Consider the following 26673-nt stretch of genomic DNA (forward strand, 5'->3'; position numbering starts at 1 on the left):
GTCAGTAAGCGTTGTTACTCAAAACGTTCGAGGAAAAGGATTACAGAGCTTCTACAGGGTTCCTATACCGGTCACAGACAGCACGCAGCAGCGGGTGTTTTTGTTGCCACATTGTCTAGCTCAGCAATTGTGGAGTAGATTTTGCAGCAGCAACGACATCGTAGGAAGTACACAGGAAAACTCTTTTGTTGCAAAAGAAGACGCCATGCCGGGAGCATATTGTGAACCCTTCTTCAGCTGTATTCAGGAGATTCTCTTGAAAAAGTACCAGAGTAGACAATTTCTATCGACTTGGATGGTTCCGAGAAGTCTTTATGCTCTTTGGCGCTGTACGAGCTATGTCCAAGTTGAGTTGTTTGCAGATTGCCTCAATGAAAGTGGCGTTCTACAGCACTACTGTAGTGAGGACCCAAATGACAGCTGTTTTGCGTCTCTTGGTAGTTGGGAAGCAAACGAAGAAACTGTATCTGGAGGTGCTGGCAATCCGCCTTTCGACGTATCATTTATCAGTCAGTTGTTGTCTAAGTTTGAACTCGGGGTACAGAAGTCAACCCCTTACTGTAGATGTGTGGTTTTGCCCACGGGTCCGCGGTATGAAGTACTGAATCATGTAGATTCAATCACCTCAGAAGGCCTGCAGTTGGTGGACATGCCAGCTGGCTCCTTCCCTTTCAAGAATCTTCAGAACTTACTAAGTGGTGACAAGCGCCAAGCAAAGCCTTCTTTATTTCAACGCGTTGGTATCTTTATTTGGAGAAACAGATAGTACTTGGTGCAACACCCGCCACCTAATGATGTAGAGCACGTTTATCGTCTTTGGATAGAAATAATGATGCATAACAGTAGGAAAGTAGTATTGTTTGATGAAGCTTTCGAGAAGGCTTTTCCGTTCCATTTTCGTAGTGACAGGAGAGCACTACCGCAATTTTATGCACATGTCTTCTGAAATGAGTGAATGGGACATCTGCAAACTACTTAATTACTCTAATGCCTGCAAGTTCTCAACTTCAATATCTGCGCTGTTAACTGAAGACAACTTTTCAGATTCGGTATCAGACATGTCATCTTCGCTGCTGGAATCAGATACAAATAGCGGTGCATTGTTGGAAACATCGACGTTATCTTGCCTCACTTGTACCGTGTTACCTACGAAATTCTGTTCAGAAGATGTGTTCTGAATTGTAGCCGTTTCTTGTAACTGTTCACTTGGAGAGTCCGCTGTATCAATATTGTTTTTGCAAATGTGATGAATGCAGTCGCAGGCAAGGCATTTCATACCATTTTTTAAGCATGTACATCTTCTTGTGGAGCAATTTCCCTTACATTTGCAGGATATTACTGCTTCCTTGAGTTCAGAATGCATCTGCTTGATGTCAAAATCGAGCTCGAGCAATATGGAGCCGTCCGTATTAAATCCAAACTCAGGCGCACATCCACCTATCTGAGTTGGAGACAGGTCACTCTCAGAAGCACGACCCCAATATTTATCCAGAACAAAGCATGCTCTCCTCACTTGCATTTTAAGATATTTTGCTGATGGGATAAGCTGGTTGGATGCAGCTGCCATGTCCGAAATATAGTTGTGAACGTCAGCTCTCCAGTGGGCAGAACCGATGGCATACTTCGATATAAATGTAGTTCTCTGTAGCCTTGAGATTTCTCGACTAACAGGAGCGGGTTCTTCTGCTCTACTGACAGCCTCGTTGAATCTCTCGCGTTCCTCGACTGGTGTCAGCAGTACTCTCTTCCCATTTCTGTACAGGTATACAAGACAGACGTACGTCGATATATGCTCGAAGTTAGCACCACTAGCATAAGCCATTCTCTCGACATATAAACGAAAGTGCTTAAGCGCTTCTATAAAAATCTCATGTGTAATACCGTAAAAAGACGGACAGAAGTCACAGCCAGCGAGACAGTACGCCATACACACATCAGTGAACGGAATGTCAACGGCTTGTAGGTTCGATAGTGCAGCATCAATGTTATGCACGGAATCGTTGAGAACATGTCTGACACCGAAGCCATGCAGCAACGTGCTACGTAGTAGTATAACAAAAACGTCTGAATCTTCTGAGAGGACTAGTGTGCTGCTCTTAAGATTGAATTCATTTTCCCCTCGAGCCATCTCTTGTTCTTGTATTGGGACGCTGGTGCTTGCTTCCTTGTAAGAGGTCAAAATATAACTCTTAAAAGCCGAGACAAACCTAGTCTCAGATTCTCCATGGCTGAGACTATGCTCTCCGAGGGAAGCGGTTCCATCCGGTTTAAATATGATACATCGAGTTCGGGGCAGCTTGATCGAAGTGGTATCATATCCATCGGCGGCGTCTGTAGTCCTTCTCAACAAGACAAAACCACTCAGAGTGCCATCAAAGCTCTCTTGCTCTGTGCTACGAATAGGAACGTAGTCTTTGGGAGTGCTTCTGCAGAAGTTATCATCAATTGCAAACTTGCCTCCATGAAGGAAAATGCTGCATTTTTTGCGTCCCTCTGCTAGTATTTCAGAAGGTGCAAGTGCTCCGCAGAATAAATGTAGACTCGCCAGTTCATCTTTGTACTTCCTGTCGTTCAAAAGGGAAGACCAGGGTACGTTCAAGTCCTCGTTGAAGCCGAGGTTAATGGCTGTAGTAGCATCATGCCCGTCCTCTGGGCTGTTAATATCACTCTGCCGGTTTTCATCTCTCCGCTGCTGCTCTGCAGATTTGTGTTTTATGACGAGCGTGGGGTCGTCTATGTGGAGGTGAACCTGACAGAGATGAACTGCCAGAACACCAGTGAGCCAGGGCCTTAAAAAGCTCTTCAACTTCCGAGTCACGACCTCTCTCAATACCGTGCCTCGTTCTCCTGTACTCCCTCTGAAGTGCAGTGCATTCATAACATCTACTTGGAGGGAGAAGTATGGCACTATACGCGCCTCATAAAAATTATTAGAAAGTACAGGGCAGCCTTCTTCATCGTGCAATCCGTTCAGATTGTAAAATATATCCCGATTGCCCCTAGCAGTGTACTTCAGAAAGCGTGACTTCGCACCATGACACAGATTGCCGCTCATGTCCCAGAAACTATCTGCAAACGGGGTGACCAAGTACCTCTTACTATGAACTTGTTCCCATCTTTCTGTTATTTCCTGTAGCCAACAGTTTTGTCCTCTTGTAACAGCAGTTCTCATTGCAAGAGCATAGCAGTCCTTTATCTTAGATATATTTCTCCTCCTTTCATTTAGGACCTTGACAAAACAATCCTTGCCTTTTGGTCTTTTTAAGCCAGACAAAGGTGACTCCCCGGTTCCGGTTGTAAGCATAGACCCGCTCGTCTGGTCTTGAACGACGACTCCATCTTTTTTTGACATGGATTGTGATGGCCTTATTACTGTTCTGGCCTTCGTCCACTTTTTGAACTTCTTACCAGAGAAATAGGTCTCTCTGTCCTCCTCTGTGATGGGACCAAAAAGTTCAGGGAACAGCACAGATGCATGTAGTTTTGCGGTTACTGCGCCGCGTTACGCAATGCCTAGAATCATCTCCTGGTCTGCCTTGATGTTCGTCATCTTTGGTGGTCTCGAAAACACGTTTGTCAAGCGCTCAGCGCCTCTGTGGCTTATATTAAGGAAACCACCTTCCCGCATAACGTGTAACATGCGAGCCACAGTTCGCCATGGGCACGAGTTTCGATCGAAATAAGACAGCGGACCTGGAAGCTCCCCTCCATCACCTACCTCCCGTTTCCTACCATAAGCCCGAGATGCGCCGGTGACGTATCTTGTAAGGGCCGCCGGTGACGTATCTTGTAAGGGCTCGAACCATAGAGACCTGCATCAGCCACGAAGCCGCATTCTCTAAGTGATTGATGAAGTTGACGCTCAAACTCTTCAGGTGCCTAACTATGAGCATCTCCAATGCTTCATCCTGATGGACGTAGAACCACCCCCTTCTATCCAGCCCGCCCCTTTCTCGACCAGTAAAGCTTAAAAGTTTAAGTACTGACCTTCCTGGTTTGTCGTTGTAGAGATACTGGGCTACAAATCGTGGTAATATCCCTCTGAAGAATGCATAAAACAGAGATAGTTCTTGATATTTGAGGTGGTTCGTTGAATGCAGTATAGCATTTTGTTTAAACCAGAAGGCCTCCATGAGGTCAGTATGTCCAGTTCTCGAAAGAATATGGAAGCCTATGGCCGGTAGTAGACTGGAGAACAGAACTGTGTGAATAAAGTGCTTGCCATTGGGGCCTTTCGTAAAATGCTCCTGCAGTTTTCGACGAAGCATTCGGCCTACATCAATAACTTCAGCCGTGACGAGACCAGAGGCGGCATCATACAGTGCGCCCGTCTGTATTGTCTTTCCGCTGGACGATGACGGTGCAAATCTGCGCATTCGCGCCGTTTTGTCTATCTTTTCCGGAGTCCGCAATGTCCGTATCTGTGGATACCATTTTTTCCGAAGCTTTGGCGTGCAGATCGGCAACACGGCGCGCGACTTCATCGTCCTCCAGTACTAGCATCACTAGCGTGACATGTATAATCATCGCGCATGCCAAGTTGAAAAGTAAAGCGCGATTATTGCGAGCATGTGATTGACTAATAATGTTCGCGATCTGCGCCTTCGATAACCCTGTACACGCCGCCGCCTCCTCGAGACCGAGCCCGTCTAGTAACTCCTTGCAAATGGAATACATGGCTTGCTTCTCAGTATGGGAGAATCCGGGGAACGGCACCAGCCATTCGTGTAAGGGTATATATCCGTTATTTCCTGCCGTGTCTTCACTGGCACCCGAACCACATCGACCTTTTTTTCCTTTCCGCCATGACTCCAACCATAACTCGCAGAACATCTTGTAGGACGGTTGATCGCCAGCCAAAACGACGTACCGAGGACAGTCTGGCCTTCCCGGTTTCAGCTGCTCAGCACTTAAATTCAGGAACCTTCTAACGGTTAGAATATCGGAAGCACTGTCCCTGCTGATCTCGACGTACACGACGTGTTGATCAATTTCAACTTTGGATGTGAGTTCTATGCCTCCGTGAGGTTTGAAGCAGGACAACAGAAGTGTTCTAAAATTAACAGGCGGACTGGACAGCTTGTATCCGAAATCCTTAGCTGTACTTGCGTTATATTCCGATAGTTGCTGCTCTACTCCCCCGACGAGCGCATTCTTAAACAGCGCAGTGATGCCCAGTGCGACGTCGTTGAACTGCTCTAGAATAGCCTGCTTATCTGGTGACGTGAAAGAACTTCCAAAGGCCTCTCTATCTCCGAGTAGCGTTGTTGGTAGCCAAGAGCTAACTTTCTCGACTTTCTGCCGCTTTTTTGCGGCGGAGCACCATCCTCCTTCTCTAACTTCCTTTTTTTGGTAACTGCCTGCATGAGGGACCCGTTAACTTTCGGCATGGCTTTCTGGTCCGCCTTTACAGAGTGTAAAGGTTTAATATCCCAGTTGTCGAACCGCAATGCGGGGATTGCAGAAGAGTCTACATGACTGTACTACCATGGACCCTTCCTCTCCTTCTCTGCGATAAGACTCTTTCTATATCTGTCCGTAACGTTGTAAGAAAGAAACATCCCCATGGCATTAAGGACACTGACGTAGGACGGGCTTACTTCACATATCCCAGCGATTGACGTACTGACAGTGAGAGGTCCGGCAACTCCATTACTTCTTGAAAGAACCATCTGCTCTATTACCTTCAGTACACGCACACATAAAAGCAAGTCAGTTCTGCAATACTCCGACTCTCCATTTAGCGCATCTTCAATTGATGGGTGCGGAAGCACTTCCAGATCATTACAAACTGGAAACAAATCGACTAAGCGCCTCCCGGAGGCATTTGCAGCCACTTTCCAGGAGCTAATCCGCTTTTGAGAAGTCATCATAAGCACTGTGTCTGTCCAGAGAGCCGTGGAGACTGCAGACACTTCTGTTGACAAGGACCATGTTCCATTCCAGTACATATCCTTTCTCTGCCCAAAATGTATACCACAAATATCCAGAGATGATCTTATTTCTTTGCAGCTCGGCCGAATCCAGTCTGTAGAGGTTACTTCCCTACTGGAAGCCACCAATGCTGCAAGCATGCTCTCGACCGCATTTGCTTTCACGTACACACGCAGTCTTGAACTTAGCTTCTTCAGTATTACACCATTACCAGCAAGAACTCCCTCCACTCTTTTCTCAACAGTTCTGCGATCAATGGCGGAGTCTCCCGCGACAGAAGATGTATCGTGCAGACTTCCAAGCCGGTTTCTTACCCGTACAACCTCCGAAAATGGCAGCATTCTCAGGGTTTTCTCAGCCTCAGAAGAGAAAGTTTTGCAGCTCATTCGGAGCTGCCTCGCTACAGAAGTAAACTCATATGCACAGGAGCTACTGTGAAGCGCTGGTCGTTCGGCCTCCGCGTCAGATGCCAGACTGAACATAATGAAACGGACAAGCCATCTTTCGATGGGAGATGAAAGCTCTGCGACAGTGCAGATTGGTTTTTTTCCACTCTTTCCTTCCGTTATAATATATAAGCAGCTTCGACAGCTGTACATACCAATCACTTCTGAAGCTGTTATTTGGCCATTAGAGTGCTTTCTAACGTTCTCGTAAAACTGTGAGAGCTGTTCTACATCATGAAGGTTCGCTACTTCTCTTGTCCCTACTTTCCAAAGGCGACCCTTTCCATGCGTACTGTATTGAAAAGAACAGCCGTTACCTATAAAAACACATCGAGCACATGAATTAGCCTTGTGGAGCTGTCTTGTACTCTCTTGTGATATTCTACTGTGATTGAGATGAACGTAACATAGGTAATGAATAGAAGAGTTGGAGAGGAGCTTTTCAACGGTCCCAGTACTAGCACCAGATAATCGGCACATTTCTTCTACGAAAGACGTCCGCACAGATTGTGTATCAGAAGACACGTTCATCAATGTCCAGTCACGAGTTGGGTTGCGTTTTCGGTGCGCTCTACTCCCCTGCTCTTCTCTCTTTAAGTGTTGTTTCGTATCAGTGTGACTACAGACGAAGCAAAGCTTCTCATTTCTGTGTCGCTCACTTTTCGAACATCTTTGATTCCAGAGACGGAGCGCTTTAGCTGTATTGTTGCTGCCGTACCGCCGGCGGTTACATATAACTTGCCAACCACTGCTTCTGTCGCGACAGGCTGTGCATAAGTACACCGTTGCTTTTAGATTAGAAGAAAGAGCAGCAAAGGGGTTTTAAATTACACCAGTGTCGACTGACGCTCTTGCATGAATCTGGTTTTCATCCAGCGAAATTGCCAAGCTTGGCTTGCGATTGTCTTGGGTTCTACAGGCAAAACAGGGCGGAGATTTGAGCTCACCTGCGAAAGGGTCGGGCAAAACGCTGTCCGCATGTACCATACTTAGCCCCTTTCTCGTTTTGAGGGCGCAGTAGCCTAGAGAACTCAATTATGAAGGGCTGTGGCTATGTGTAGAGGATGTCGCTTCTCGGTAAAGGACAAAGATCGCGAACCGAAAGTTGGGCTGACGGAGCACTCTCGAAAAAGCGGCCTCACCGGCTCGCGGGGGTCGTTTTGTAGCTGGGTTGTTCACAGCTCAGCAGGCCCAAAATTTTATCATATCGGCAAAAATGTCGAATGAAAACAGGGTGGTCACCGACTGTTAGGAGTGAAGTTCAGGCTGAACTTCAGGGCTAGTGTGCATGTGCTTACACCCTATGACAGCGCGTGAGCGCATGACAGCGCGTGAGGGTGTTTTGTGTTTTCATTTGTTCTACATACAGTAATAGGGATGACTGCCAGCGGTCTAGGAACATATTTGTGTCAGACCCATTTTGTTCCGTATTTTTGTCCCCACATACTGTAATAGGGTTGCTCTAAATACAGTACTGGGGTGTAGTTATTCCAGCAGAATTATTGATCATGCGATGCCATGCGAGAAACCCTGGTTGCGGGCAGCAATGAAGGCGACGCTCTCTTCTCTCCCCGAAGTGAGGGTGTGTCTTAACATGCCCCGTTTTGCTGCGGTTTGCTTTGCCTTGCCCAAAGAAGTGACTTGGCGTGCTATGAGTGGCTCCTACGTTTTAATTTATGTGTTTAAGAAAAGCAACGGCTTAAGAAGCATACGGTATTTGTTAAGAATTTAAAAGTATTCCTGGCAAAACCGGGCAAGGCAAAGCAAAAACCAGCCTGTTAAGACACGCCCTGAGGGCGTGTCTTAACAGGCTGGTTTTTGCTTGAGATGACGAAGCCGAGTGTTCTCACCTTTCGAGATTTAACAGGGCCTCTGCTTGCCGCCTGTTGAGCTATTCCCTCAAATATTAGGACGTCGAGGGCAGACAAAAAGTTCTTCCCGGCACAGGAGGCATGTCTCTACATGGAAATCCAAACGAACAAGAACCTGCACCTACCGTGGAGCTTGAATCTCGCCACACTGACGGTCACTCCTTCAACGCAGAACTCTTTGTCTCTGGTTCCGATGCATCTTCCATAGCAAAAATATTTTTTTCGGTGTCAAAAGAGGTTGGCAAAATCACCATACACGACGGGCATCCAGAGCTGCAAGTCTTACATACCGCCGGAAGCGGAAAATGGACACTGTGTTCTGGGACAGAAACACTGGCTGTTGCCTCAAAGAAGCAGTTCTGGCGTCGAAATTTCGTTATCTCCACCCAGGGCGACGACTTCGTCATGTCTCCGAGCAGCTTTTCAGATCGCGATTTCGAAGTGAAATGCATCTCTCGTCGTGGCATGTTGTCTAGGAAGGGCGCGTCCGGACAATTAGTTGGAAGGCTTATTGCTGGCCCCGGGGAGAGCAAGACATATCGGCTTACATTTGCGCAGGACGTCAATATGGTGGTCATTGCCTTTTGCTTATGGCTGGCTAACTTGATGAACAAGCGGTATGATACGATGGTGCAGGCCAACTTGCTGTCTTTGTAGCATGATAACACTTAGCCCATCAAACAAACTAAAGGTAATAAGGTATGTATATTAAACGTAATCAGGTAGTATCAAAGCTCATTTCTAGTAGGTGTTCGCCCTCGTATGTCTTCATCATACCCGTCTTCAGACATATGGGCAGGCCTTCGCATTGTTACAGCCTTCCACCAAACCCCCTGACATACCGATCATTGTAAAATCCACCGTAGCGGTTGTTGCTGACTTCTCTAACAACTTTTGCAATTTCTGAAAGTTTTGGAAGTTTTTCAAACTCCCCAACAACTTCAACGCTCATGTCTGGCTTTTCCAGGTAGGCAAGCCAAGGCTCGGGAAAACTTCTGAAAACGTAACCTCTGGTGACTCTCTTCAAAAAGTATACGGGCTCAGTGCCCTTCAACACACCGTTTCTGGGCCCGGTGAGGCCATACGTCTCATTGAACTGAGAATTCAAAAACACCACGACTCCTTCTCCACCCTGCGGCAGCAGTTTTGCGCCCTTCACCCACGCACTGGTGTCCCTGGGGTCCAAGATCATAACCACATCATCCTTCCCGATTTCGCCCTTCTTCGGCGGATTTCTAACAGACCCCGGTCTCACATTCTCCAAATATCCTTCCGCGCGGTTCTTGCTAACGTCATCGCAACTGAGTGCCCACACGGTTCTGTCCCGGAACGATTCGCACGAAGCAATTCGTTTTGCCCAGTACAAGTTACAAAACTGTGCCAAGTAGCGCTTGATGAGGGGATAATCTGACTGGGTAGCCATACCCAGGTTGCGGGATACCTGTTTGCCGAACTCGAAATTGAGTTTGGTGCCGGCTTCAATCTCCTCCAAGTTGGGGACGGTAGGCCACTGCAGTTCCATTTTGCGCACACCGGAGCTATATGCCCTGTCGACAGCGCAGCATGCTTGCGAGGCTAGCTCGTGGTCGGGCTCGAACCAGGCGTCGTAGAGCTTGGGCATTGATACTGCGGGGGCAAGGGAGGATTCCATGTGGTTTTCGGATGATGCGGTGATTCCTTCCGGGGCGGTTTTTTCAGATGACGTCTGGGAGGAGCCATTTTCTTGAGCAGAGACAGCAGATTGACGTGGTCGATAAGACGGAATCGAAGCGATAGAGGGAGATTGGCGACAAAGAAAGAGCCGGCATTGATTTCTATGCAATGGATGGAAACCTTGAGGCAAGGGAATAGCAAAGGCCATCGCAGAGGGTACGAGAGATCTAGACCTGGACGAAGAAGCAATCATCTAGAAGGGGTTGCCATGACAAGGGAAGACGCAGTTTCTCTCTCGGCGTAACCTGTCGATAGGGGCAGATAGGCTTCACTCTTGCTCCTATGCAATTCCGATAGACCAGGTGACAGAAAGGATGAACGGCCCACAGTGCTCAACGCGTGGTCAGATATTTCCATGCGCCGTGCTTTGTGGACATTCAATGTGATATTTTTCAGAGTTCTGAGGCTCAACGTGTACACATGTACACGGGGCGAGGTCGGCCATGTCTGTCCCTGTTTCCATGAGTGCGTTGGTGCCCTTACGAGAGAAGCGGGGACATTGCACATTGAGGGACACTCGCTCTTCGCATCAACTTATCGGTCAGTCCCGTGCTCCTAGGGTGGCGACCTCACGGCAGCTGTCCCCCCCTTCTGTGCCGCGTCCATGCCTCAATGCTTCCGTTCCATGACCAAATTCAGCGCGATGTTTCCCGCGCGGACAGCCTCGTCGTGCTGGGACGTGGTCTCGGCATGTGCCACGCTGTTTCTCGTCTCATAGTCTCTCTCCTAACGCCTTCCTCGCTCATTGTCGCTCTTAATGTGCCTCGTTCCGTCGCTAAAGAGGTCTTGTACCCAACCTTATCCACCCTTTCCCATCTTGTACCCGCTGCAAACCGTCCGCTTCTTCTGCCACGCTTTATGTCGTCCGATTATAATGCAAAAGACCGCACACTCATATACGAAGCCGGTGGTTTCGTCGTTGTGACATCAAACATTTTGGTTCACGACCTGTTGCACAATGCCATTCCAGCAAAGTCAGTCGCTGGCATTGTTGTATATGCCGCGGATTCGGTGCGAGAGTCTAGCAATGAGCACTTTGCCCTCAAGCTGTACCGCGCCAGAAATCGCGACGGCTTCGTCAAGGCCTTTTCGGAGAACCCAATTGCGCTCACGAGAGGGTTTCATCACGTCGAGAAGCTCATGCGAAACCTCTATGTGTCGAGGTTATGCCTGTGGCCTAGATTTCATGCGTCAGTCAAGGATTCTGTGTCGGGTCATGTTCCGGATCTTGTTGATCTCGAAGTGCCTCTGACGTTTCGGATGAATGCGTTAGTGAGTGCTCTACGCGATTGCGTGCAAGCTGTCATTGAGGATTTGAGAAGGGCTACGCGCGAAGTAGACTTTACAGACCTTTACCGCAAGGATGAGGACGGGAAAACGGTTCTTGTTTACAATTTTGATACAGCTGTAAGCCGGCAACTTGAGGGCGCTGGTGTGAGAGTTGCGGGAAGGGTGCGCAGTTTAGTGGCAGATCTAACTGCGTTGAGGCCGTTACTGAGCGATGTGTTTGAACTCACTTCTGTGGTGTTTTATCAACGCCTTGTCACGGTCCGACATGCTGCAGAGAAAGGCACTGGATGGCTTCTCAGAAAGGAAGCGCAGCGTGCCGTGTTCTTGGCAAGGTCCAGGGTGTGGATCATTCGCAAGGCTGGACAGGTTGGGCAGGTGGAAAGCAATACAGTTGGTGAGGGAAGGGCTGCAGAATTGAACGAAGGGAATGGGTCTGGTCTTCGTACGGTGTTGACACTTGAGAGCAGTCCCAAGTGGAAGGCGTTGAAGGATGTACTTCAGGAGATTCAGGGTGATGTCGATGCTGCGGGGGAGGAAGCCGATGTGGGGAGGGTGCTCGTCACCGTCAAGGAGCCTCGCATCGCGGATGAATTGCGCGCTTTGTTGAAAGATGGCGAGCATGCTGTTTTAAGGCGTCAGTTCGAGGGATCATTTCCAAACGTGGCGGAGCGGGTGAGAGAGAGTCAGGAATTGAGTGCAGCGAATGGTGGGATGCATCAAATGACGATGACCCAGATTGTAAATCCAGACCGCCCACGGGGAGGCCGCCTTGAACAGAAGAGACATGAGCCCAGGAGAACAGGAACAACGCGAAAGAGGAGAAGAACAAATGGTGGAGAGAAGCCTTCATCAAACATAGGGGCATCAGAGGACAGAGCTATCGAAATTCTTCAGGAGGTCTTTCGAGAGATCAAGTCACATAGGTCAACTCGAATTGAAGTTCTCATTTGGTGTCGGGAATGGGTAGACTTGCAGGGGAGGGGACATCGAATACTCGAGGAGTATCACCCATCATTTATTGTTCAGTACAACACAGACTCAGCTGTCGTGAGAGAGGTGGAGATGTTCAAGGCTGCTCATCCGGGACGTCCAGTGCGCATGTATCTTCTCAGCCACGCAGACGTAGCTGAAGAAGAACGATTTAGAAGCGGCTTGCGCCGTGAGACTGCCGCATTCAAATCATTAATACGTGAGCGAGCCTCTATGACAATCCATGTGGATCAGGAGGGTCGACAACCGGAAGAGGAGTTTACCCAAGCCATTTTGGACCAGACTGCAGAAGCGGGGCAGCTTACTGGGAGGCGCGGGCTTGGAGTCGATCGGGACTCCCGAAAATTGGGGTCTGTGAAATCAGATAGGAAGAACGTCGCATCTGAAGGTAAGGTTTTGGTCGATACGAGGGAGCTACGGAGTGCTCTTCCAATGCTTCTGCATCAAGCGAACATGAGGATTGTTCCGTTAACTCTCGAAGTTGGAGACTTCATTCTTTCCAAGAATATTGGGATCGAACGTAAATCCGTTCCTGATTTGTTCGGATCCTTCGCATCTGGACGACTATTTAAGCAGGCGGAGGCGCTTTGTCGACACTACAAATACCCATGTTTGCTCATTGAGCTCGACAGAACAAAATCGATATCATTGACCGCCACTAACGGGTACGTTCCGGCTACTATCTCAGCAACATCAATTGTGAGCAAAATGGTGTTATTAATTCAGCAATTTCCTACGTTGCGTTTGCTGTGGGCTAAAGGACCGCACGATGCTGCTGAGATGTTTGCATCTTTGAAAGAAAATGAAGAAGAACCAGATGAAGAAGTGGCTGCTGGCCTTGGAGTCGATACGAAGGACGCTGTGGATGAAACATTTAACGCTGGCCCAAGGGCTTTACTTCGAAGTCTACCTGGCATCGACAGTCAGAATATTGAAAGAGTGATGCGGAACGTTCGAAACGTATCTTCGCTAATTTCGATGTCCAAACGGGAATTGACGGACCTTCTGGGTGGTACTGGAAAGGCTACGCAGTTGTACAATTTTGTAAATGAGCAACCGAGCGAGGCGTTGGCGGCTCTACGGTGATCGAAACGAATAGCAATCAGTCCGAACGGGGGGCTTTAACTGCAGGCACTGAGATGTAAAGATACGACCGTGACCGCAGTAACTCGGACCCGATCCTAGTGTAGATGCGCTATATTCTGAGTCTGTAACTACGGGCAATGATGCAGTAGACGTGGGGAGTGAAATCAAGTAGAAGGCCATAGGTGAGGCACGGACTTTAGAAACGTTTCGCATTTACATACACAAGCTACGACGAAGTGCGCAAGGCGCCAACGCGTACGCAACTCCACGCTATTCAAAGTGAATATCGACAGCACACGCGGGACAAGGCAGCCCCGACGCACGTTCTCAACTAGCCAGAGCCTCTCAACGCACACAGTTGACAAGAACGGCAACAACGTCGCAGGCGAAAGCGTCGAAAGCAAGAACTCCTCCAAAACGCGAGCTACTCGAAGGGAGCTTAATCGAAGAGATCGAAATCCATCTCCTCCTCTTCTTCTTCGGACTCCTCCTTTTCCTCCTCAGCGGCTGGGGCATCTTCGGCGGCAGCGCCTCCGGTAGCGCCGGCCGCAGCGCCGCCTGACGGAACGGATGAAAGCTTGCTCTTACCCTCCTCGATCACCTGCATGACATCCTTGCCTTCTAGCTCGCCCAAGACCCTTGAAAGAACAGTGTCGTCGATGTCGACACCGGCAGAAGAGAGGATCTTCTTGATGTCATCACCGGATGGTGAGGCGTTTCCGCCGAGCACCGCAAGCATGTAGGCACCCAAGTACTTCATTGCGGAATGCGGTTGAGAAGAGAGAAACGGGAGGGAGACGGAAGGTTTGAGTGCGTGTTGGGCGGTGGGGCGCGGCAATGACGAAGGGTATGAAGAGCGTGCGTGTACCAAGGGCTCTAGAGGGCGATGCTATCGCGGCGACGTCAGTGTGGAAAATGGATCACACTAAATCATTTTTCTCGAAAATTTTTGGGAGTATTTGCAAGCCTGAAATCGGATCACGCCGATGGTCAGATCCACGTCCCATGGCAAAGCGTCGCCGGCGTCCATAAGGTATCATAACCAATCGCAGCATAGCTCGCCCCGCGGTTCGCATGCGATAGTGTACACCGTCGCTTAGGTTGGCTCCGTTCCGCTTTGCACTAATCACCGTTTCCATCCCAATAGTTCCAGGCCGCTTCTTTCTACAACCTTGCAACCATGCCGGCGAAATTCGACCCCACGGCTGTTACTGTCATTTATGTCAGAACAACCGGTGGAGAGGTTGGCGCCGTCGCCTCCCTTGCCCCGAAGATTGGTCCCCTTGGGTTGGTACGTTCACTTCTGTCTGCTATACAACAACGGCGGATACGGAAACGTTATCATCTGCGCGCGAACATTTGCGAATGAATGTCGACATTGGCATTGATGAGCCACGACATGCGGTCAAATCCGCAAGAAGAATTAATGAAAGAAACGCTAACCATCTCGTGCCGTGCGTTGTTTTATACTCATTCGGTTTGATCACATATCTTGCGCTTTATCTGGTCTTGCTTCACGCACTCCTGAATCACAGAGTCCCAAGAAGATTGGAGATCAATTGGCCAAGGCCACGAAAGAGTGGAAGGGCTTGCGCGTTATGTGCAAGCTGTCAGTGCAGAACCGACAGGCCAGCGTTGAAGTAACCCCCTCCGCGGCTTCCATGGTGATTAGGGCGCTCAAGGAGCCACCCCGCGATCGCAAGAAGCAGAAGGACGTTCCTCATGACGGAAATGTTAGCCTTGATGCCATCGTTGAAATTGCCAAGCAATGTCGCGCACGCTCTCTCGCCAAGCACATGAGCGGCACGGTTAAGGAGGTGCTCGGTACCGCTCAAAGCGTTGGTTGCACCGTTGACGGAGAGCCTCCCCATGATATCATTGATAAGATTAACGAAGGCACTGTTCAAATTGAGGCCTATGATGTTGAGCGGCCAGATGATGAGGAGTAGAATTGGGTGCAGTAAACTGATTTTGGTCAGTTGGGCCAGTGTGTAAGTTTCTTGTTTATTCTCTTCAATTGAGAGATGGGCCCGCAGATTCAGTGATGGAACAAGAGTGTTCTCTCCACCTAGCGTTCTGCTGTGGCAGAAACGTATGCTGCGCTAGTCTCGCATGATTGTAGATGTACTGAGGGCGACGGACGTCGTTCCTGACATAAAGTCTCGGAGGCGAAGCTGAGGCGAATGCTGAATGCTTGCCGATGGGCTGCAAGGGGCGCGCTGATTTTACATTGTTTTAGCGAGGTAAGCAAGACGGAATCCCAAATTTGATTGGTAAGTGGGTTAGACAGGTGGGACGTATTCTCCACTTTCGATCTTCTTTTCTAGATCAAATAGAAAGCCATGAATGTATTCCTCTGTCCATTCCTCTCCGTAAAAGCGCAGAAACATGCCTCTGGCGGGATCCTTTTCTGCGCGATACCTCAAGTACGCTATCTGGCTGTCCCGAATCTCGGCCAACTTCGCTGGATCCGTGACTGGCTCTGCCTCTGCCACCATGTCAAGATAACCATGCAAATAGTCCTTGAAAGCCTCAAAGACGTGCGTCTCCACCACTTCATCTTCCTTTGGCCTCGACCACAAGAAGATGGGTGAGAAGAACTTGGCCGCTTCAACTGGAAAGTTTCCACCCCAGGGCAAATTCTGCTTGTGCTTCTCAAACGCACCCTGTAGCGGCTGTGCATACTTTTGGCGATACTCGTCGGTATGAAACAAAGGTTGCATGTCCATAGCAATGAGGTGACCGCCAGGCAGGGTGACCAAATCGGCGCCGAAGAACGGGAGATCGTAATTCATGCCCGGCATCATGACAAAGTTGAGGACTTGCAGTAGAGCGCCGCCTTGGACGTGGGCGGTGCGGATCTGGCGCAGCTTGTCGGTGCTATACGCGTAGGAATCGGTGCGCACGATCCCGGCGCGCTTGCCTTTGCCGACCATGGCTTCTTTTTGCTCGTAGCCCTCGGGGATGGTATAGGGCTTCAAATCCAGACGAGATTCCAGCACTTTAGTGGCGTAGTTCCAGAAGGGCGTGTAAATGTCTTTGACTTCCTTTTTCGGTTTTGGCTGCTTTGCGGCCGCCGAAGGCTCGGCGGCTGTCATCCGAGTGGGGCATTTGGAGGTGGTGGGCAGGGCGCTGAGACGGGAAAGGGGGGCGGGGGTGGTGAAAGCGAGCATGGTGGGGATAGATGGGGGGACACTGGTTCTCTGACGGATGGGAGTTGTTGGAGGTGAGCTGAAAAAGGGCCAATATGCAAGAGGCGATGTAGAATACGAAAACGATGAAGAAGGCCGTTAGGGAAGGGGGAGATTGCAGTGGATCACTGACCCAAAAATATCTGAGGAAGGGAGGTGTGGTACACGATGGCAACGCGCACACGTGTGAATATCGTAAATGCACAGCCAATCACAGTACGCTGCTATGAGAGGGCACGTTCGGATCCAATATCCAACGCAGCGCACCTGCCTGCCTATAGGAGTTTAACAAGTCGTCGCTATGTTCAGGGCAAGGCTCAAGTTCCGAGTATGATTGTCTGTGGTGTGTGAAGGCGGCGGCGTAGAGGACAGAGATTTGTTCATCCAGCATTGAACTTTTTGACTAAAGAGCAAAGCATCTTAGTTTGAGACAGCCCAATCTCCCAACAACGTTACCCCGACATCCATCATCCCTCGCGTGCACAGAGCTGAGCCATTCGCGGAAATCAGAGCCCCCATCAAGAATCAAGCTCGCGTCTTTCCTTCACAGCAACAATGGCGCTGGACATGGTCGCGTCGAAGGCCACAGGAGCTCCTGCCACAGCATCGCCAGGCACCCCCTCGAAGCCTCCTTCTTCTCCAGATCCCCCGAAAACTTTTGCTTCGCTTGGCCTGTGCCCCGAGCTGGTGAGCACGTGCGAAGCGATGGGCTACAAAGCCCCCACGGACATCCAATCGGCCTCCATTCCGCACGCGCTCGAAGGCCGCGACATCATCGGTCTGGCGCAAACGGGGTCGGGCAAGACGGCCGCCTTTGCGCTTCCCATTCTGCACGCCCTGCTCTCCACGGAGGGCAAGCCGCCCGCCCCGTTCGCTCTCGTCGTGTCGCCCACGCGCGAGCTGGCCTTTCAGATACACGAGCAGTTCGAGGCCCTCGGCGCCAAGATTGGAGCACGGAGCATCGCCATCGCCGGCGGCGTCGACCATATGGCGCAGGCCGTCGCCCTCGCGAAGAGGCCGCATGTCATCGTGGCCACCCCTGGGAGGTTGGTGGATCATTTAGAGAACACCAAAGGCTTTTCTTTGCGTACCGTCAAGTTCTTAGTATTGGATGAGGCCGATCGAATTTTGACTATGGACTTTGAGAAGGAGCTGGAGAAGATTGTGACCGCTTTGCCGCATGATAGGAGCTCCTATTTGTTTTCCGCGACCATGACGTCCAAGGTCAAGAAGTTACAACGTGCTTCGCTGAAAGACCCGGTCAAGGTGGAAGTGTCGGATAAGTACTCGACTGTTGATACACTTGTGCAGAACTACGTCTTCATCCCGGAGAAGTACAAGGACTGTTATTTGGTCTTTCTTCTCAGTGAGTTTGCGGGAAACTCCGCGATCATTTTCGTGGATACACAGCGACATGCGCAGAGAATCGCCGTCATGCTTCGATCACTCGGGTTTGGAGCCGTTTGCATTCACGGCGGGATGGCTCAACCCAAACGATTGGCAGCTCTAACGAAGTTTAAAGCTGGGGAGAGGACTATTTTAGTCGCAACTGATGTTGCCAGTCGAGGTTTGGATATTCCCAGAGTTGACCTCGTCATGAACTATGATATCCCCAACAATGGTAAGGACTACGTGCATAGGGTTGGACGCACTGCTCGTGCAGGGCGCGCCGGTCGCGCTCTTAACCTAGTTTCCCAGTACGACCTTCACAACTATAGAGATGTCGAGGAGCTCATCGGGAAGAAACTTGACGCATATCCTCTGGAAGAATCAACGGTGCTGATGATGTTGGAGCGTGTTGGTGAGGCTCAGCGAATTGCGGTCGCAGAGCTGCGAGAGTTGGACGAGAAACGGAGAGGTCGTAAGGGAGGAAAACGGCGGGGACAGGCTCTAGATGACGAAAATGCACTCTTGACGGAAGCTGTTGGGGCTGATACGGCATCTTATTTGGAGGAGAGGACAAGACATAGTGGATCCCGCGGACAGAAACGGCGGAGAAAAGTGAGATCATGAGGCTTCTATTTGAATTCAATCTGCTTTAAAGAAAGTCTGATTAACTACAGACTCTTTACAAAATAAATTATTCAGTTCCTACAACTACAGGATCGAGAGGCATAGCTCGGATGGTTGCTGCCACGAAGGAAACAAACGGAAGCTACTGCATCGAGGTACTCTCATACATCCAAGAAACTGTCTCTGACAGGAACTGGAAGCCATGGAAGCGTGCGACACTCTCAAGAGCGTGCAACTGCTTCCGGAAATCTCTGTGGCTCACGGATAGTTGGAACGGCGATCCACTGCAGTTGCAGTGCGTACCCATGTTATCTCGTTTGACCATGCGACAACGCATGCACTTGAGGTCTTGCACTTGGTATGCTGTGTACATCTTCTGTGCACTCCGCATCAAGTCAAGCTCAATTTGCCGCATGTCGTAGCGATTGCCACAGTACTCGCATGCCCAAAGCGACTTCGAGTCATGCCGTGTTTCCTCCCCTTCTTGTGATTGGCTTGGGTCTGTCCAAAGTCTTGCGTCACGAGCAACGTCCAGATCCACAACAGCATTGCAGTACGTGCAAATGACATCTCGAAGAGGCACAGGAAGGGCAGGATCTTTGAATTGAGCTTCCTTAGCAAATTCGCGAACACCCAGCAAGCGTAATAAACTTCGGCGCATGCCGGCGACCTCTTCAGAAGCCGCCGGATCCAGACCGAGGACGTAGCATAATGAACGCACGAACTCCAAGGCGGGGTTCCGATGTCGGTCGGTCGCGTTGAGAATTGAGGGGACAGACGGGAAAACGAGTGTGGGCGTCTTTTCTCTGATTTCATGAATCTTCTCCAGCAGTTGTCCGGTGAGGTTTCGCGTGAAGTCTTGCACTTCGTCCGCGAAGCCATCTCCCCTTGGACGGAAGTGCTTCTTCTGAAGATCTGTCGCGCGAATTTGCTGCTCTGACAAACCATCTGAAGCAGGTGTGTCACTCACCATTTCTATTGAACCCGCTTCGTTCTCAATCGCTCGGAGCCGGACTACCATAGGGCGTCGGATAAATTCTTCAACCACCTGTGTCCACAAAACGGCAACTGGAATAGGTAGGTATCTTGCCATGTCCCACATCATCCGAGCATAGGGAATTTCACGACTGGCACAAGTTCTGCGAGTGACGGCATTTTTTGAAACTGTTTGTCCGAATTCTCCACTCAAAATCGAAGCCTCCTCTGGAGCTGGTAATGCACCATAATTGAATCGATCAACAAACAAAAGTCCAGAGTAAACCCCAATGAGTGGTTCAAAGTGCACATGTCGAAACAAAGGCTTACTCTTGACAGTCTTTTCCAGGAAACCTGCGTATCGCAACCCATCCACCGTTTGCGTTTTTGGGGTAGCCAGAATGAGTCTTGACATAGAGGCGAATACAACGGTTGCTCCTAAGTCTTTCAGCTCTCCCACAAGTTGTCGAAAAACTTTCGTGATCAGCCATCCCAGGAATCGAGCGAGGGCAGGATCGTAGAGCATCGACGATTCTGATCTTGTCCAACGCAGTAGGTGGTCCAGTAGACCCCTAGAAATGTTTGCAACATGTGGATTAGTCTCACTCGAAGCTGCTTTGTCCCATGAAGCCACAAGATCCTTTATAATGCGGAAAGCTGGTGCCGAGGCAGCCATTTCATCAAGAAGGGCTGCCTTCCTGCCTCCAATAGTACCTTCTTTTCCAGACTCACCGCCAAAGTTCTTGGAGTTCTTTGCAACTTTAGCGACACCGTTGGCAGCCGCATCAAAGGCCAGATCAGTTCCTTCCAACTGATTCACGTGGGAGGATGACAAAATGGTGGCAATTGTGAGATTTGAAAGTTCCGTATCGATGCATATCGTCCGATATGACCCTGGTGAAGAGACCTCCGGCACAGACGGTATTTCGTGTTGAAGGTTGCTATCATCTTCTTCGAAGCCACCCAGATCGGGCTGCGGCGAATTTGAAGCCCAGAGAACGTGATCACGGTTCAATAGCTCTCTGCCAACAAGAACATCCAACGCCTGAGAGTATACATCAGTGGATGACATGTTTCCAAGAGGGATTCCAGCAAACCGAGAGAAGTGGATGTGACTCGGGAGCCAGTTGCTGATCTCAGTGAAACGACTAAAGGCTAGGGAGATAGCACTGGACTCCCATCCAACTGGCATGTAGTCCCCATCATCTGCATTGCTAGCGATAGTGACGACCGGATATGACTTGGCAAGAGGAACACAGACCTCTAAACTCCCAAGGGACAATCGAGATGAACCACCTCTGTTTGTCCCGGCACCGAACATTTCTTCTGAGGCAGTAGACACATCCAAGTCAGGCCACTGCGAAAGAAGTAGGGTTCGTAGACCAGTTTTGCGAGACCGCGTCGCCATCGAAGATCCGTTGCGAATCCTCGACAGAGCTTGCTGAATTTCCGACCAGGCTTCCTTCCTTGTTCGCACCCCCCTGGTTGTAAACGTACAATCAGACGGCAGCGTCGACTGTATGGCATCTTTATCTGGTGTGGGGTGGTCATTCCCGTCGCTGCTCTGATCCCTCTTTTCTTCTGAGACGCGCTTCCAGATTCGTTTGAGGTTTACAGAGAAGTTTGCGCTTGGCCTGACAGCAACCACATGCACTAGCTTCGCGGCAGGAGCAATGACAGCATAAAGGGCTCTCGAGCTTCCATCCAGCGCATGTGAGCCGTATACGAAAGCCTGGTTTAAGACAGTCTTTGCGTCTTCTTTCAAAGAGTCTTTCAAATAGGGAGCTGTATCAGGACCCTTTGACACGATATCGTTCAGGGTCAAACCCTTTCTCAGCAGGTCCTTTGACTGCATCCTCGAGACAACTGAGCGTTTCGGCACACAGAAGGTTCCGAGAGCAAGGACAGTCTCGTAATCGAGAGGTGCTTGAGCACCAAAAACCCCATCTAACACACCAGCATCGGTAAGGGTAGAAGTCAAATCCTTATCGGTTTTCTGGAAGCGGTCTTCCTGGAGCTCTAGCCGGAACAGATAGTGTGCTTCGCGCGACCGTGGAAGTGCAAGACCGGGAACCAGCTCAGCTGAGACCCCCGGAATGTCTGGAGGTGTCTCAACTCTGGAGTTATAGTACAGAACTCGTTTCACATGTAGAGGGATGCTGTGTAGATCTCCAGTCGCATACTTGTTACCGTCCTTCTTAACTGGCAAAACCCAAAGCTGGTATTCACCAGGCTTGCCGTGAACTGGGGAAATTGACACATTTTGCCAAACAACTCCCCTGCCTAGCAGCGAAACTGACTTTTGTAAGAAGCCCATCGAAGAGCCGCGACACGTGTCTGTAACAAAATTCTTCGGAACGTAGTCTGGAGGAGATGTCCAGCCTACCTTACGACGTTTGCGAGCAGATTCGATTCCAAACCGAACTGCAAATGATGCCCCACCAAGCTTACCTTCATTCGCCTCAGCTTCGCAATTTGCTTCTTCTTCTGGCTCGTCTTCCATCACCGCTTCACTGTGTTGCCTCTTCAACCCGCTGCGGTACACGCGAGCGGCACGCTGCGCCCGCCAAATGTTCTTCGCATATCGCAGCCAGCCAGCATAATCATCGTGTTTGTTCGGATGAGGTTGATGAAAGAGTTGTAGCAGATGGTCTCTTGTCTCTACCTCACGTTCCATTGGATCCGACGCCCTACTCCGGAATGCGAGTCGTATGCCCTTCGCTCGAGACTTCTTGGACATACGTGAAGCCGCGTTTGCTTCACGTACACGTCTAGTGACAACGGCTCGCGCTTTCCGATTCGCAATTTTCGCAGCTGTCCAAGAGCTGAGTGGCATGTCTTCGATGTCATCCATGCTAAGCTTCTCAGTGTGAGTGATGTTGTCCAATAGCGAATTTCGGACTCCTGGTATGGCCTTCTCGCCCTTGGGCATAGATTTGAAGAACGACATAACAGACTGCTGCTTCCTCTTGTCTCTGAGCTCACGGCACTTCTTCACGAGCCAAGCGGGGTATTCCACCCGTGGGACTGGGTTGTCGACGGCCTGAAGAGCAGCTGGAATAGTAACAATCTTGAGAATCGCATTTGCGAGACGGCCTTTGTAATACTCCCAGTCTAGGAGGTTGCGAAGTTTCAAGTTTTCATCATCTCCATTCTTGGTCCACTTCCTAAGAAGTTTTCGCTTCACAACTTCATTTGGGAAGTCAAAGATTTTCACAGGGATCGCTCTGCCCGTTACCTGCGTCTCTTCCGGCTTTCGAGCAATCACGTAAGTGGCAGCTAGCCCTTTGTCCTTGACAATAGCAGAGCCCAAAAATTCCTTCAGTCGGGTTGCGCAAGTAATGGCACAACTTTTCTGCCCTGCTATGATATAGTCGCTCAAAGGCTTACTCATGTTGTTTTGCTCGACAAGGAGCTCAAGAATTCCAGCATCAGTCATTCCTTCTCCCTTCGTCGCCAAAACGTCAAACCACTTATTGCAGGTTTCCCCTACTTTTTCGTAACATTCTGATAGTGTGCGGCCCTCAAGGAACCTGCTGAATATTTCGCCCTGGAACTCTTTGATGAGTTTCAGCTCTCCTCTTCTCTTGATTTCGAACCCTTTCAGCTCCGCAAGGGACCCGTCATCATTGAAAACTGCATATCTCTTCTTGATAGTCTTCCCTTCTTCGAGAGAGGCCGGGAGCACCATGGCCTTGTACGGACCATCAACTTCAAAGAGAATCGAACATTCGCTTCGCTGTTCATACTCAAACGTGTCCTTGTTGACAAGGTCTTGATATTGGTGGTTTGTAAAGTTTGCTGCGACATCCGAGTTAAAGACAGAACAAATGTAGCTGATGGAATAATCCTTCCCAGACTTGGTTTGGAAGGTGAAGTTTTCTGGAAAAGATACTGGTAAAACACACCAAATACCATCTGTATCTAATTCAAGGGGCAGCCCAACCTTCTCGATGAATTCTCGAGCTCGTCGAATGATTAACCCGCCGGTGTTTGTCACAATCCCGGCCATTTCCATAGAATACCAACGGGCTCCTCGCCTCATCACGTAGCCATAAAACGAGTTCAGGATGCATTTGTGCGCCAGCTGAAGAGAGTCGTACAACACAACCAAATTATCCGTCCTTTTGATTTCCTCCGGATCGCCACCTTCCTTCGCTTTGCTGCGGAGCTTCTTCTGCTTCTTCAGAAGAGCTTTGTATTCATATCTTCGGTTCCGAAATGCACGAACAGTGTCGACATAAAACGGATTTTCTCTTTGGCAAACAGTTGCGGTTTTGTCAACAACTCTAGTCTCTTGCGTTTTTCGATAGTTGGTGCGGCAGTATTCCTTGAGTCGCTTTCGAAAATGAACGTTCTTGCGCGACTCTTCATCTTCGAAACTTGCGAGTCCGGCGCTGTCGGGGGCATTCTTCCTACCTCTCCGATTTGACTCTGGCTTCTTCCAACTCTTGCGCTGGTGGCCCCTCTCATGCTCCTGCAAGTTACGGCTCTCACCTTGGTCCTGTTGGCCTTCTTCTGCAGCTTGCAGCTCATTTTCCCGCTCCTCTTGGGCGACTCTCCGCTGAATCATCTCCGCTTCTCCTCGAGACGCAGGATAGAACTCACCCCGCCACGTCCACTCCATGTCGCGCTGGCATTCCGACATTCCGTTGAAATCGCAGGCGGCACATTGCGCTGGAGTGACCATCGCATGGGGCTGCAAGCGGTTAGTGAGGATAATGTTTGGATACATTGCCGAAACATCAAGATGATAGATAAGGGGTTTCTCATTCAGCCGGGGGTTTTCACGAAGTCTATGAAGCTGTTTGACAATCTCCGCACGAACTTCTGCATAGTTGGTGACGTCGTCCACACTCATCTTGCCCTCGACCTCAATGGCGAACCGCAACGTTTCGTCAAGAGTTTTTTCAAGATCTTCGAGGGCGGTGACATCAATGTTGAATTGGAGAGGCAAGTCACTTCGATACACACCCGTTCGGATGGCTTCAACGTGACCGCCAATGTATGTCTCTGACTCGAGCACGTGCCCATCGTCCGTTAACTTGCCGATTGCGCTGCCGTTGTATTTGTTCGGCGCAACAATGCGCTTCTCACGAGCCTGGCACATAAGAAGCATCTCGCACAGAGTTCCAGACCCCTTTCGGAGCACATCATCGGGGTTGAGCGGAATAATATTGCAGAGGGAGAAGATGAAGGGGTGTACGTATTTCATGTACAAGTAGTAGGTACAAACAGCGTCAGAAACGGAATATTTTGCCATTTCATCCGGCCTTTCTATAGCAGCTGTCATCATCTCTTCTGGCGGGATCTCCTCTGGCTCAAAGCCGAGCAAGGCTCTCGTCACAGCCTTGAGACCGCGGGAGCCCTGGGGGAGATAGGAGTCGCGATTCACCCAGTGAAAGACATCCATGTGAATCGCTGCCCTCCCCTTTGTCACCTTGGACATCATATCATCACCGTTGGTGCGCATTCCAATTTCCTTGCCCATGTCCAGACCAAGCAGTGCCGCTCTCTTCTCAACGAACGGCCAGTCAAAATAGTCGCCATTGAAAGTGACAAACACGCGCGGGGCCGCAATGCGGGTCTCTGCGAAAAAGCGCTCGAGCAAAGCCTTTTCGTTGGCCTCATTGAAGACCTCGAACTCGCCATGATACTCGGCATGCGGTTTGTACTCAAAGTTGTCGATATCCTTGGACACAACCTCACGGTTGATGCCCAAAAACCCTTTGCCGTCGACCATCCACGAGATCATCATGACCTCATCGCCAGACTCTGCATCTGGAAACTTGAGCGGCTTCTTGGTACACTCGATGTCATAGGCGAGGACGACCGGGGCTGCCCGTTCGACAATATCGGGCAACTTCTCCAATCGGGCGCTAGCAAAATCGTTCGCAGAGGCCTCGTTCAAATCCGGGTCGAGTTCTGCGGGCACTCCGGCTCCATGCATTTGGTCGAAGAGGGCGTCCTCGTCGATATCTTCCTGCGACTTGGAGCTCTGGTCGCCCCCGGGCGAGACTTTGTACCAGTAGCCGACGTTGATCTTCTGGTCAATGGCGAGCCTGTTGACGGGTGCGACGTCGTACTCGCGGATATCCTCGATGGCGTCGAGAGCACCCATGGGGGTGGTTGCGTCTCCCCCGGTGGCGCGGTGAATGGCGGCAGTGCGGCGCTTGCGCTCGAGATTGCGGTCGACGATAGGGGCAAGCCCCTGGCGGAGGCTGTACAAATCGCCCGTGGTGCGGGTCTCGACCTTCAAAAATGATCTTCCCTCATCGGCAGCGAGGTGGTTAGGCATAGAGATGTCCTCGAGGGTGACAACAGAAACCTCAGCGACTTGATCCTGAAACTGCTTTCTAATGGTAATTTCCGCCTCCCTGAGCAGGTCCTTAGTGACGGCGACATACATATATGGGCGTGCAATAATGGAAGCTCTGAAGTCATGGCCGTCGTCGGCGATGAAAAACAGGTCGACGGCCTGGACAGGCCTGCGTGTTAGGGGCTCCTCGAGGGTGCCCGTGACCATGTTGACGAGCCATCCGACGCGCGGACGGGAGCCCGGGGGCAGGGGCGCAAAGCCGAGCAGTGTGTCTTCGAGCTCGTCTTGTTGACGGTGATCCTTCCATGTGCTGCGGTGGGGCAGGCCGTCTGAGAGGGCGGGGTCGGCAAAGGTTTTGAGCTTGGTGGGGCCGGTACGCGAGCCGCCGATGGAGGAGCGATAGTCGGAGCGGCCGTAGCGATTCCGAAAGACGCCCATGGTCGGACTGGGGTGCAAGCGAAGGGGGAGGGGGGAATGGTGGTGGGGGGAGGGAGAGAGGCTGAGGTCAGGGCGGGGGTGGTAAGCAGGATAGTTTAGGAGGGAAGGGAGGAGGAGGGAAATGTGAGAGGCTGAAGCAGTAGTTGTAGGACTTCTGGCCTAATGCTATGGCCGTTTGGATGGCCGTTTGGCAAAGGTTGCGGAACGAGCATTTCGCGCCAAAATGTGATTGACGCGCCGTGGGCGATCACGATCTGAGCTAGATGCAGGGCCTAGTACAGTATTGAGCCCATGCACAGCACTGTACACGTACAACACATCACATTCCATAAAAACCACAGCTTTGTACAAATCCCGCGAAACAGCGATTTCGACGGCACGCCAACTATTGCCGCGAAACAGCGGTT

The 26673-nt window shown here is 50.4% G+C and overlaps 7 protein-coding genes; 3 read left to right on the forward strand and 4 right to left on the reverse strand.

The window, feature by feature from the left end:
• Nucleotides 1–8937: 8937 nt before the first annotated feature.
• CHC_T00003756001 (hypothetical protein) lies at nt 8938–10157 on the reverse strand. XM_005715411.1 is given in 2 exon segments: nt 8938–9062; nt 9063–10157. The coding sequence occupies 1 exon segment, from the start codon at nt 10155–10157 to the stop codon at nt 9063–9065; it is 1095 nt and encodes a 364-aa protein (XP_005715468.1). The 3' UTR covers nt 8938–9062.
• Nucleotides 10158–10822: 665 nt separating this feature from the next.
• Nucleotides 10823–13330, forward strand: CHC_T00003757001 (hypothetical protein). Its single transcript, XM_005715412.1, has one exon. It carries the CDS (start codon nt 10823–10825, stop codon nt 13328–13330), a length of 2508 nt encoding a protein of 835 aa, XP_005715469.1.
• A 10-nt stretch (nt 13331–13340) lies between these two features.
• CHC_T00003758001 (hypothetical protein) lies at nt 13341–14090 on the reverse strand. XM_005715413.1 is given in 2 exon segments: nt 13341–13769; nt 13770–14090. The coding sequence occupies 1 exon segment, from the start codon at nt 14088–14090 to the stop codon at nt 13770–13772; it is 321 nt and encodes a 106-aa protein (XP_005715470.1). The 3' UTR covers nt 13341–13769.
• Nucleotides 14091–14210: 120 nt separating this feature from the next.
• Nucleotides 14211–15560, forward strand: CHC_T00003759001 (hypothetical protein). XM_005715414.1 is given in 4 exon segments: nt 14211–14510; nt 14511–14621; nt 14866–15279; nt 15280–15560. The coding sequence occupies 2 exon segments, from the start codon at nt 14511–14513 to the stop codon at nt 15277–15279; spliced, it is 525 nt and encodes a 174-aa protein (XP_005715471.1). The 5' UTR covers nt 14211–14510; the 3' UTR covers nt 15280–15560.
• Nucleotides 15561–15612: 52 nt separating this feature from the next.
• Nucleotides 15613–16503, reverse strand: CHC_T00003760001 (hypothetical protein). The gene has a single exon (XM_005715415.1). It carries the CDS (start codon nt 16501–16503, stop codon nt 15613–15615), a length of 891 nt encoding a protein of 296 aa, XP_005715472.1.
• Nucleotides 16504–17088: 585 nt separating this feature from the next.
• CHC_T00003761001 (hypothetical protein) lies at nt 17089–18534 on the forward strand. Its single transcript, XM_005715416.1, has one exon. The coding sequence runs from the start codon at nt 17089–17091 to the stop codon at nt 18532–18534; it is 1446 nt and encodes a 481-aa protein (XP_005715473.1).
• A 5-nt stretch (nt 18535–18539) lies between these two features.
• On the reverse strand, nt 18540–26266 carry CHC_T00003762001 (hypothetical protein). Its single transcript, XM_005715417.1, has 7 exons — nt 25500–26266; nt 24068–25388; nt 22289–23947; nt 22024–22174; nt 20907–21846; nt 18752–20807; nt 18540–18578 (listed from the first exon to the last, which is right to left on the reverse strand). Exons 1-7 carry the CDS (start codon nt 26264–26266, stop codon nt 18540–18542), a joined length of 6933 nt encoding a protein of 2310 aa, XP_005715474.1.
• Between the last annotated feature and the right edge of the window lie 407 nt (nt 26267–26673).

This window comes from Chondrus crispus, genomic scaffold (assembly GCF_000350225.1).
Source record: "Chondrus crispus Stackhouse genomic scaffold, scaffold_20, whole genome shotgun sequence".
In the NCBI taxonomy this organism is placed as follows: Eukaryota; Rhodophyta; class Florideophyceae; order Gigartinales; family Gigartinaceae; genus Chondrus; species Chondrus crispus.